This window comes from Mastigoproctus giganteus, chromosome 9 (genome assembly GCF_048544385.1).
Source record: "Mastigoproctus giganteus isolate SK-2022 chromosome 9, ASM4854438v1, whole genome shotgun sequence".
Taxonomy (NCBI): Eukaryota; Metazoa; Arthropoda; class Arachnida; order Uropygi; family Thelyphonidae; genus Mastigoproctus; species Mastigoproctus giganteus.
In genome coordinates this window covers 12170591-12184130 of record NC_143583.1, presented here as the reverse complement: position 1 = coordinate 12184130, position 13540 = coordinate 12170591, and the positions used below count along the sequence as shown (strand labels likewise).

The following is a 13540-nucleotide window of genomic DNA, read 5'->3' as shown; positions in this document are numbered from 1 at the left end:
AATTTATATGTATCCCATGCATTTTTCTTCTCTGCGATATGTCTCATTAATTCATCTGACATCCATTTAGGCCTAAACCTTGAACAATATTTCTTAGTTGGTATGTAAAGCCTAGTAGCTACCAAGATAAATTCTTTGAATGCCTCCCATTTTGAATTTGCTGTTGGTAACATCATCAGTAGGTCCCACTGTATAGAATTTAAATACTGTCTCAGACCATCATATTCACCTTTACGAAAGCAAAAACCCTTCCCTTTACCCCTGATGGTAGTTACCTCTTTGAGTAAATCCCACTTCAGCACACTGTGATCACTGCCACCTAGTGGTTCCTTTATCTGCAGATTCTTAATGCATGAAGAATCACACATTAGAATTGAGACCACGTATATTTGTGAAAGAAACTAGGAAGTGTTTTGGGAGGTTCAGACCTTTTTGCAGATAAGCTTTCTCTATTACTTTGACAATTCGTGGTGTATTCAATAGTAAGAAAAAGCATGTGGGGCGATGCTATATGAAGTAATGAAATTTTTGGATATGGCATACACATGGTAAGATTATACCCAGATCCTTGACATAACGTGGCCTCGACAATGCCCCCCGCGTAACACACTACTCGGACTCCCTCCAGTCACTATCTGGCAGAGTAGAGGTAGCCAGATTATACACCAGCTGATCCGGAAACCTCCTAAACAGATACCAATAGGTTCGGTCCAGTGTACTAACTAGCGGCCAGCCTGCAAACACTGTTTTAGAACTGTAACCTCGAAATGTAAGGAAGATTGGATCACACCTTGATGTTCATTATGACCTCAGAAGGCATCAGTCATACTGCATGATGGAAGAGATGGGGAAGTGTTGACCAGAACTTAGCTCTGGAGACTAAACATGGTTTCCACCACTTCAAGCCTCCAATAAGCAAAATGGTGGTATTGCACCAGTTGATGAGAGTCATCTACCACCTAGTATTGCCTGGTAACACAAAGGGTGGCATTCCTCCATGTTGTGTGGGCGCCACACCTCAACCCCTGCTTACGTTGGTTCACACCTGGGTAGTCACCCACAGCATGCTTGTGCATAGGAGTTATACCCAGAATTACTAACAGTCCCACCATCATGAAGGTGCAAGCAGAGGATCTGGCTGTCACAGACAGTGCGGACTTCACCGAAATTGGGTCCACTTGATTTGAGTGTCACCCGAATATCAGTTCCATCAGGAATCCACTTGGAAGGGTTGTTTGTGAGAAAAAAATCAAAAGTGTTGGCTGTGTCGTTAGAATTGTCTATTATTCTTGTAGGTAAATGAACAATCTATTTGAGATCATTAGTAATTCCAAAAGCCTCAGCATCTCTACCCAGCTGGGTCCTTGTCACTAGAGAATGGAAGTCAACTGGAGGTGTGAACATTAAAGTCACCAAGGAAAATTACCTCACTGTTAGGAAAGTTGGAATTCAGAAAGTTCAGTTTCAAACGGAGGAAGTCAAAATGATTAGTGCAGTTAGGAGACCAATTGAGGCAATAGATGAATTTGAGAGAATGGAGTAGAGAGATTTAACTCACAGTTAGGAAAGTTGGAATGGCAGATAGTAAGTGGAAATGGACATCAGCATGATTAGAAGTGAGACCGCATATATTTTTGAAATGAATGAGAAGTGTTTTGGAAGCTTAGATATTTTCCTAGATAAGTTTGTTCTATTACTTTGACCACACATGGTGTATTCAAAAGAAAGAAAAGATAGCAGTGACACACTGTGTGAAGTATTGAAATTTTTGGACATGATGTACACATGGTAAGGATATACCCAGCTCCCTGACATAGCGTGGCCCCCGACAATGCTCCCCCGACATACACACTACTAGGACTCTCTCTCTAGCATTAGCATTAGTAGAGGCATTTGATGCAAGAAAGCAAGCTAATGCAGCATCAGCCAAAAAAAAAAAAAAAAAAAAAAAAAACACTTCCAATTCACCCCTCTGTTCGTTCAAAATACCTGTCCAGCTGAGCCTTAAACTTATTTAGGCTATCAACCTCCACTACAAGGGATGGAAGTCTGTTCCACCAACCAACCACCCTCTGGCTAAAGGTAAATTTCCGCACGTCTATCCTACATCTGTCTTTCCTCAATTTGAATTTATGCCCTCTCAGGTGATTATTCTGAGCTAGAGGAAGAATCCCATCAGCATTCAGCATGCTCAAACCATTCAAGGCTTTATACACCTCTATCAGATCACCTCGCTGGTGCCTAGTCTCCAGACACTGTAATTTGCAAAACTTAAGCCTTTCTTCATAAGAGCACCCCATTGTTCCATTCACTAATCTTGTTGCCCTTCTTTGTACTCGTTCCAGCAGCTCTACATCCTTCTTGAAATGAGGCCTCCAGACCTGTATACAGTACTCTAGGTGTGGCCTGACCATTGCCTTATACAAGGGAATAATCACCTCCTTATCCCTGCTGGAAAAATTCCTGTATATCATTGACAATACTCCATGAGCTACTCTTGCTGCCTGTCTGCACTGCTCAGAGAACTTCATATCTGCCTGCACAACCACCCCCAAGTCCCTTTCATTCTCTACCACTGTCAGTGTAGTACCACAGAGTTGATACGTTGCTCTGGGGTTGCTGTTTCCCATATGTAGTACTTTACATTTGTCAATGTTAAACTTCATTTTCCCCCTCTCAGCCCATCTGCTCAACCTTTCCAGATCCCGTTGCGGCAGCACAGTGTCAGTAGTGTCCTTTACAACCCTGCCAACCTTTGTATCGTCTGCAAACTTGGACATTAAGCTTGATATACCATCATCAATATCATTTATAAATACAGAAAACAATAATGGACCAACACTGAGCCCTGAGGGACTCCACTAATAACATTAGTCCACGATGAGCAGTGTCCATTGATTACCACTCTCTGTCTTCTCCCCCTCAACCACCCCTTTATCCATAGCAGCAATTTGCCTCCAATGTCACCCTGCTCCAATTTGTGTAGCAGTCTTCCATGTGCAACAGTATCAAAAGCCTTTCTAAGATCCAAGTATATAATATCAAAGCTATTCCCTGCATCCAGTTCTTTTGTGACTGCATCATAGTATCCAATCAAATTGGTCAGGCAAGACTTCCCCTTAACAAAACCATGCTGTGTCTGAGCTATAACTGAAGTCTTGTCTAAATGATTCTGCAGTGCTTTTTAACCAGTGCCTCCATTAATTTTCCTGGAACAGAAGTTACTATCTAGTTACTATCTGGCAGAGTAGAGGCCGAGATTATAAAAAAGCCACCTGGGGTGGATGGAATCTATCCAATTATATTAAGGGAGGCAGCAAAGGAGGTAAGCAAACTCTCAGTCTTAATTCTGTGAGCATCCTTGGATTCTGGGGGTCCCTATGGACTGGAGAGTTTTTTTTTTTTTATGTAAACTCAAAACATGAGAGTTATTGGAATCTATAGTATTTAGTACCATGCTTCGGATGGAGGGTGAGAAGACGAAAGAAGATATTCGTTGACATTGGACTTGAACTTCTGTAGACTGTAATTTTCAGGAAATACGTATGAAGAAAGGTTGTTCCAGAAAACGGCAGTTGAATCAATAGACGAGGAAGATCAAACGTTGGTTCTGTGAGTTTGAAGTTGGACAGTAAATGAATGTTGGCTGGTGGCAGCACATGTTCGGACTATTTTGAAAGAGAGAGAGCGGGAATTATAGAAGCCAATTCAGAAGAACTGTAGAAGAGGCATGCAGCAGAAACAGCACGTCTATGAGAGAGTGAGTGGAGAGACTCTGTTAGAGATGAATCATTAATTAACCTAACTGCCCTGTTCTGAATGGACTCAAGAAGACTGAGAGAGGTTTTGGGGGCACCACCCCAGATGTGGGAACAATATTCCATGGTAGGGCAGATTTGCAATTTATACAGAGTGAGCAGCTGTTTGGAAGAAAAGTAAGGCTGAGAGCAAAAGAGAAAACCAAGTTTTTGAGATGCTGAGGAAGCAATATTTGTAATGTGCTTGTGCCAAGAGAGATTAGAAGTCAGGGTAATCCCCAAAAGAGATATATCATTTTGCCTAGAAATCGGAGTGTCACTAAAGATAAGTATAGGAGCAGAAGAATCCTTTTTGCGAGATATAAGACAAGACTGAGTTTTAGAAGGGTTGAAATCAACTAAATTGTCTTTTCCCCGCTGGAGAATTACCTGAAGATCGGCATTTAAGGAATTGGAAACAGATTTTCGAGAAGTTGAAGCTGATTGAACAGGGCAAGCTTTCTCAAAATGAAAAGTGGAATGCAATGTGCTATCATTGGCAAAACTATGGATAGGATTTCCAGTCAATGGAAGAAGGTCATTAATATACAAGAGGAAAAGAGTGGGGGAAAGAACTGAACCTTGGGGGACACTGGCATTAGTGGAGAAGTTAGAAGACAGAGAGCCATCTACCATCACCCTCAGTGAGTGATCAGAGTGAAAACTGGATAACTAATTACTAAAAACAGTTGGCAAACCATAAGATGGAAGCTTGTTTAGAAAACCTATATGCCAAACACGATCGAAAGTCTTTGAGATGTCAAGAGCAACTACTTGTGTTTCACCGAACCTTTCTACTGAATTAGTCCATAAATGGGTAACATAAGCCAGAATATCACCAGTGGATCGACACTGACTGAATCCATACTGGCGATCGTTGATCAGACGGAAGATTTCTAGGTAGTTTAAGAGTTGGCGGTTAATTGATTTCTCCATTACTTTAGAAAGAGTAGAAGTAATTGCAATGGGACGATAATTGGATGAGAGGGATTTGTCACCTCACCCTTTTTAGGAAGTGGCTAGATATGAGCAAATTTCCAAGCAGAAGGAAAAACACCTTTGGAATAAGAAAGTGAAAAAAGGCAGCAAAGAATAGGAGTAAGTTCAGGAGCACAGGTTTTGACAACAAGTGGAGAAATACCATCGGGACCTGGAGCTTTCTTAGCATCAAGATTCGTCAAAATCCTTCTGACATCCTTTTGACGGAAGACCACAGGAGGCATTGAATGGGTGTTTTGGGAGGTGTTTTACCAAGATCATTAATACATGAGTTGGAAGAAAAATGGGATGCTAGCAGGTCAGCTTTATCCTTGGCTGAAGTGACAACAGAACCATCTGGTTTGGACAAAGGTTGGAGCAGAGATGGGCAAAAGTTGCGGCCAATACCTTTGGCAAGAGACCAGAATGCTCGGCTACCATTAGGGCAAGAAGCAAGTTTTCTACTCTTAGCCTGTTCAAACTCTACTTTGGACTGATTAATAACTGCATTATAATTGTTGCGAGCTTTGATGTAGGCAGAAAATGAAACTGAAGAATTGGAAACAAGCCAATTACGATATGCAACATTCTTCTCTTCAACAACCTTACCACATTTATTGGAAAACCAAGGTTTAGATAAAGGACGAGATTTTAAAGTGGAGTGTGGGTAAAGGATTCCATTCCTGCAAGAATAATTTCACTGACACGATCTGAGCAAACTTTGACATCAGAAGTTTTGAAACAGTAACCCGACCAAGGAAAAGAAGAAAAGAAATCTCGCAGGTCATCCCATTTTGCATTTGTGTAATGCCAAACAACACGAGGTTGGGAATAGCCATGAGATAAAGGTTCCATTGGAGAAGAGACAATCACCAAGTTGTGATCTGAAGTGCCTAAAGGACCTCTCACTTCGACCGTGTACTTAGAAGGATTGTTTGTGAGAAAAAGGTCAAGCGTGTTGGCTGTATGATTAGGATTGTCCTGTATTCTTGTAGGTAAATTAACAATCTGTGCAAGGTCATTAGTAGTTGCAAAAGCCTCAGCATCTCAACCAGCTGGGTCGGTGTTACTAGAAAACGGAAGCCAGCTGGAGTTGTGAACATTAAAATCACCAAGGAAAATTACCTCACTGTTAGGAAAGTTGGACTGGAGAGAGTCAAGTTGCAAAGAGAGGAAGTCAAAGAGCTCCAAGTGACTGGTGGAGTTGGGAGAATGGTAGAGACAACAGATGAATTTGACACAATGAGGTAGAGAGATTTTAAGCCAGAGAAGATCAAAGAGAGCAGATTCCAAATTGCCAAGTCTCTGACAGGGAATATCAGAACAGACATATGCACAAGTACCATTTTTGAGGCGAAAGGAATCATACAGCGAATAATTTGGGCATCTGAGATGAGCAGTAGTTGAATCAACCGATAACTGAGATTCTGTCAGAAAAAGTACATGGGGTCTGGCAGACTGCAAGTGGAAATGGACATCGTTGAGATTAGAATTGAGACCACGTATATTTGTGAAATGAATCAGGAAGTGCGTGCGAGGTTTAGATCTTTTTGCAGATAAGCTTGCTCTATTAGTTTGACAATTCGAGGTGTATTCAATAGTAAGAAAAAAGTGGGTGGGACATGCTGTATGAAGTAATGAAATTTTTGGATATGGTGTACACATGGGAAGAATATACCCAGATCCTTGACAAAACGTGGCCTCGACAATGAAGGAAGCCTCGTAGAGAGTTACCATTAGGTTTGGTCAGGTGTACTAACAAGCGGCCGGCCTGCGAGCACCGTTTTAGAGCTGTACCCTCGAAATGTAAGGAATATTGGATCTCACCACAATTTTCATCATAACCTCAAAGGTCATCAATCATACTGCATGATGGAAGAGGTAGGGAAGGGTTGACCGGATCTTAGCTCTAGAGACTAAACATGGGTTCCACCACTTCAAGCCTCCAATAAGCAAAGTGGTAAATGTGTGACTGTATCCCCAATTCATAAGGGGGGGGGGGAATCAAAAGGCGACATGAGTAATTAGAGACCTGTTAGCTTAACGTCTGTTCCAAGGAAAATGATGGGAATCACTGGTTAAAGAAGTAATATAGGACCGTCTGGACAGGTATGCAATTATACCGCAATCACAGCATGGATTTGTTAAAGGGGCAGTCATATTTAACCAACCTGATAGGTTACTATGATGCAATGACCATGTAAATGGATGCATATAATAACTCTGACATCATTTCAGCAATGCTTTTGATAGTGTGCATATGAAAGACAAACTGGAGTAATGTGGCATCAAGGGCAAGTTACTGCTATGGATAAAGGAATGGTTAAGTGGAAGAACGTAGACAGTAGTTATCAATGGGCACTGCTATTTGTGGATTAATGTTATTAGTGGAATTCCCCACAGTTCATTACAATACCCATTTTTGTTTTCAATATTTATCATTGATACTGATGAAGGTATATCAGTCTTAATGCCGAAGTTTGCAGATGATACAAAGGTCGGCAGGGCAGTTAATAACAGTTATCAGACTGAGTTACTGCAACTAGATCTAGGAAAATTTAGTCAATGGGCTGTTGATGTTTATCATTGACAAATGAAAGGATGCAGTAGCATGTGGATACTACTGTAACCCCAGAGTAACTTATCAACTGTGTGGTACTACACTCAGAGTAGTGTGAAATAAAAAAAAGACCTGTAGGTACTGTGAAGTCACATATGTGTTCTAGCAATGTAGAGAGGCTGCTAGGACAGATCATGGTGTGTTGTCAATGATATACAGGAACTTGGATAGCAGAAATAAGGAGGTGATTATCCCATTGTACAAGGCAATGATTAGGCTGCATCTTGAGTACTGCTTGCAGTTCTGGAGGTGTCATTTTAGGAAGGATGCAGATTTGCTGGAATGTTTCTTGTTTTGTTGTTTCTTTGTTATTTGGTTTTTAGGAGCATTAGCAACTAAGGCCATATTGCTCCGGGGATATGCGGTGGTCATTCCCTGACCTTTCCGCATCCTCCGTATTTGGTATTTACTGGAATGGATGCAGAGAAGCTCAGCCAGACCTGTGAAGGAAATAAAAGGGTGCTCTTACCTAGAAAGGCTTCTGTTCTGCAAATTTCAGCATCTAGAGACTAGGCACATGTGGGGAGTTCTGATTGAGATATTATAGCCTTGAATGGATTGAGTAAGCTGAATGTTAACACACGAGCGGGCATAAATTAAAGTTGACGAAGGATGGCTGCAGAACAGATGCACGGAAGTTTGCCTTCAGCCAGGGTGTGGTTGATTGTTGCAATGGGCTTCCATCTGCTGTTGTGGAAGCGGATGGGTTGAATAAATTCAAGGAAGAACTAGGCAAATTCTTGGAGGGTACGGGTGAGTGAACTGTGTAGGTTTTTTTTTTTTTTTTTTTTTTGCTGATGCTATATAAGCTTGCTTCCTTGCATCATTTGCCACTACTACTACTATTCCAGTAATTTATAATTCACTGGCTAAATGTAAAAAGCTTTCTACAATCCAGTCTGAACTTCTTTCTGAGTAATTTGAATTCATGGCTCCCTAGTTCTGGAATCATTTACAACCACAAAAATTACACCTTAATTTATTTTACTCAATTAGGTCTTCTCTAAGGTACCTGTTATAAAGCTATGTGGTTCGCTTATTCAGAGTCCTTCCTCATATGGACATTTTTTTCCCAATTTCACCAGGTGCAGTACCGGTCTCTGAATATTTACAAGAAACTCAATGTGTTTTCTCTGGTCTCACATTTAGACATGGTACTCCAAGTGTGGTCTTAAAAATGCCTTGTCAAGTGGTATTATGACCTCATAATCACTACAAGCAAATTAGACATGGTACTCCAAGTGTGGTCTTAAAAATGCCTTGTCATCATAATCACTACAAGCAAATGTTCAATAAATAAAACCTTGATAGGGCCCTACAGATCCTCCTTGCCACTTCTCTGCACTGCACAGAGGTGTAGCATTTTCTTGTTTATACCTTGTAAAGTTAAGGTCTTAATATGGCTATAACCACATCAGTTTAGCAAGCACTATAACATAAATTGCTCATAAAATTGCAATAAAAATGCTCATAAAGATCTTTATCAGAAAAAGTCACTAATATCTAATTTATCTTATCTGATTTACACATCTAATTATTTATGTAACCTACAAAAACTACTATTAACCTTGAATACACAAGCTGAATTATATATCAAAATTACCTGAATTATCAGGCGAACTGGATGGTGTAACCATTACCTTCACACCAGAACCACCATTGGAATCATCTGGTGACTTATGAACAAACTGATGCCTGAAAAAAAAAAAAAAAAAAAAAAATTATATAAAAGCTTGTTGGCATTAAATTATTTAAAAATGAGGGGGTTGGAGGGCTTTGAATTTTTTTTGTTAAAAGATTTGTAGTTTAGCTACTTAAATCTTCTGCCAGCAGCATTGTGCTTCTTCACTTCTAACAAATTTGCCTCAGGGTTTACAGAGAACTGGTCAGTAGTTAATCAATTTACTTGATTTGAGGTATCTCACTGATATACTTTTTGTATATCTTGCTCGATATACTTTTGGTATCAAGTTAATTATAATCCCCTTATGAATTTCAATCACCAGCCCTGGGCTTAATGCACTATAAAATTCCTCTCATATCCTCATTATGTAAGAAAATTTGGAGGAGACTTGTTACCTGTTCAAACGAGTATAGATTACTATTTATTATTACATATGTTTTCAGATGCTAATGCATGACTCTCTTAGTTTAATTAGTCAGTTTAAATTGGATTCTTTGTAATGTAGTATATTTCAAATTCTTTTATTAATTTTATATCTTATTTTAAACAATAAATGATCGAATGTATTAACAAACCCATTTGTTCAAAATTCATGAATACAGTATAGATAACTATTTGTATTACAAATCCATAAGTATAACTGAGAAATTAATTAATCATCAGCGCACCATCCTTGTAATGTTCTTAATTTAGTTACAGTAATCTCCTGATTTATGAATACTGTGCATTCCTGAAAATCATGGGAAAGTATGCGAAATGGAAGCAATTTTCCACACAGATAAAATGAAATAATGAGAGGAAGCATTCCAAAAAATAAAACGTCGTACCAAATATGCTGCCAATTGGGTTAACCATAAGACTGATTTAAGGTATGTTCTAACACAATTTAAAAGTTTTTTTTTTTTAACAATAAGATTTTAAAATAATATCTTTATTGCAATATACAGACGAGGTAGAATGCATTTCTAAAGCCATATTTGTAAGTTAATGTGTGTATAATGAGTACATAAGGATGTTTTTGGTTAAAAAAAAATTTACTGCAGCACAACAGCTTTGGAGCTGTATACAGAGAATGGTTATTACTGTGTACTTTTAAAAGAAACACCTGGTTAACCACCATACAACCTTCTGCAAGTTAGATTGTAATGTGACTAACCTGAAACTGTTTGCATTAAAATTCACTTCAATAAAATTATCAAGCTGCTTATTTACTGGAAACATGAAATGCCTTTGGAATAGAAACTTTACTATTCTAAAAGAATAGCAAACAGCTTCTCCCAAGCAATAAATGAATTAAACTATTCTAAATGGAAACTGCTTTCATCTAACCAGAAATATTGTTTGATAATTTGTACTTTCATCATATCTGTTTGACAGTACATGTCACTAAAAATGTACATTAGTGTGCTAAATCTAACTGCATGTTGGTTGGTTGGTTGGTTGGTTCTTGGGTTTTATTGGCGCATTAGCAATAATGCACCTACTGCATGTATGCATAAGTTAATATGTCAAATACAGTATATAAAAACTGCAAATATTTCATTCTTATCCATTTTACTTTCCAAAGGGGATGCTTTATGACGTCACATTAAAGTTTGTAAAACTGGGATATGAGTTTGTAAATCATCTATCAGGTAGTCAAACATTTTTATATGTAAGCTCGAAAGTTCACATATTGGACAAGTGCAAAACTGGGAACTCCCAATATTTTATACTCTTCTTTCTCTTAGTTTTGTCTTGAAAACAAATACCCAAAGTTATATCTAAAACATGAACAAGACTGAATATTTTTTAGTAAAGGTCTGCCTTTTGGTACAAAATAGATTTTGGTCTTTTATGTGATTTCCAGTTCATGAACTCAATAAGCCATTTAAAATTGCATAAATAACATACAGTCTAGTATTTATTTTAAAATTTTTCAGAAAAAGATTTAATTCTTACATTATATATTAATAAAGAATACAGCTGCCAAATTACTCATGAGTCTGATGATCTAAAACAGTATTACATTATATATTAATTACATAGTAATAATATCTTACATTATACATTAATAAAGAATACAGCCCAAATATCTCACATAGTCTGATGATCTAAAACAGTATTACCTAACTGTTTCATCCTGGCAACTCAACTCCCACTTCAATGACCAATAAGAACTAATATTAATAATAGTTTACATGAATTAATAGTTTACAATGAGCAGACCTTCCAAAACTACTTTGAGGATTGACATTAAATGAAGGGATAATTAGAGGACCAATTATAATAAAATAAAACAGTATTAGAAAAATAAACATTTTTGTTTTAGTAAAAAAAAACAAACAAACACGAACATTTCCTTTCCATTCATTAAAATTTATAAAATTATAAAAAACAGGAAAACATGGTATTACAAACACTAACAAACATACCTAAAAAAAAAAAAAAAAAAGGTAAAGTGCAGCCATTATCAACCCACTGCAGGATGGAAGCCTTCTCAACAATTCATTCTGAGAGAAATGGACCATAATCTGCCACGCTGGTCCAGTGCGGGTTGGCAGATCGACCGTATTTCAGCAGTCCGGGACTTGAACCCCGGTCTACTCAAAGAGCGTGTGCTACTGCACTCCCGCTCCTGACCACTCGGCTACGGAGGCCTAATAAACTGTTAATTGACTATCAAGTGAAATGAGAAAATTATAATTTTGTGCTGGCAAAGCCATGAGATAGTACATGTTAGCCAAAGAAATTATGATGGAAACCCAAACAATTTAACTACAAGAAAACCAAAAAATGAATAAAATAAAATAAATTAACTATGTGCTTCCCTCCTCATGTGGTTAGTGATTCAGTTGACCTTTTAATATCCCCTAAGTTATCAGCCTTAACTGCACAGGGGTAATGTATTCCAGTAATTAGCAACTCAGGATAAGAAACAATTTTCTATGAACCAATCTGAACATCATTTCTCCATAATTCAGTTTTATATCTCCTAGATTTAGCATCAGTTATAACTGTGAAAATTTTGCCTTCATTTTACTATATCTTCTCAGAGCCTTATAGACTGCAATCAAATCCCCTTCTAAGGTACTTAGTCACCAACTCTGTAGTCCACATAACCATTTTACTGATCTCAACATGCATTTTGCCCATCTCTGTGCTTCTTGAAGAATGTCAGTCCGTGTTTAATGTAGACACCAAACCAGGACACAGTATTCCAAGTGCAATCTTTTTTTTTTTTTTTTTTATGAAAACTGCAAACAAGAAATGAATTAGAACCTACAGTGCTTAGTACCATGCACAAGCCAAACAGTAAGAAGACAGAAAATACTTGTTGATATATGATTTGAATTTCAGTATAATTTTCAGTAAATATGTGAAGGAAGGTTGTTTGGAGAACAGAAGCAGAAGGTATAAATAAAGAAGAGAAAAAGTTGGTTCTGTGAGTTTGGAGTTGGACGATGAATGCATATTGACTGGTGAAGAGAGTGGTGGGGGGAAATTAGAGGTGCCAATTCAGGGAAACAATGTCCTTATAAGTATTTACAGAAAAAACAAGCAACAAAAGCCAAGTGTCCATGAGACAGAGCATAGAGAGATTTTGTAAGAGATGGGTTATTAATTAACTCGACAGTTTCCCTCTTTTGAAAAGTATCTAGAAGTTGAGAGAGATTTTAGGTGCACTACCCCAATGTGGAAACAATATTCCATGGTAGAGCAATTTGATATTTTTACAGAGAAAATGTCAAGACTAGATAAAAAAGAAAACAGTTTTTTTTTTATGCAGGAAGCAATATTTTTTGATGAGCTTATGGCAAGAGAGAGATTTTTAAATGGCAGGCCCCATGTAGCTGTGACTTTTTCAAGAAATCTGAGAATCATTGAAAATGAACTGAGACATTAGACTTTTTGTAAGAAATAAGGCAACATTTGAGTTTTAGAAGGATTGAAGTTAACTGTTTTTTATGCCTCACTAGAGAATTTTTTGTAGATTAGAATTAAAGTAACTGGTGGTGATGAATATTTGAGAAGCTGAGGCTGTTTGTGCAGGGCACACTTTCTCAAACTGGAAGGTAGTGTGGTACCATCAGCATAATTACAGATAGATAGAGTCAATGGAAGAAATCACAACATAAAAAGAGTGTGAGAAAGATCTGAACACTAACATTAGTAGAGAAGTTAGAAGAACAGAGAGCCATCTACAATCATTTGCAGTGAGTGGTCAGAGAGAAAACTGGGTACTCATTATGGATACAAAAATCAGTAAACAGTCCATAAGATGGGGTCTTTTTTAGAAGACTTATGCCAAACACAAATCAGAAGCCTCAGAAACATCATTAGCAACTGCTTCAGTTTCACCAAACTTATCCATTGCATTTATCCAAGGATGAGTAAAATAAGCCAATATATCACCAGTTGATTGACATTAATAGAATCCATACCGACGCTCACTGATCAGATGGAAGGTTTCAAGATAGT

The 13540-nt window shown here is 37.9% G+C and overlaps 1 protein-coding gene across 1 annotated transcript in view; it reads right to left on the bottom strand.

The window, feature by feature from the left end:
- Positions 1 to 13540, bottom strand: part of Cbl (E3 ubiquitin-protein ligase CBL) — a 455909-nt gene that overhangs the window by 97601 nt on the left and 344768 nt on the right. Inside the window, exon 9 of the mRNA XM_090382106.1 lies at positions 8999 to 9090. Coding sequence (XP_090238232.1) covers positions 8999 to 9090 — 92 coding nt within the window. The remainder of the gene's footprint in view (positions 1 to 8998; positions 9091 to 13540) is intronic.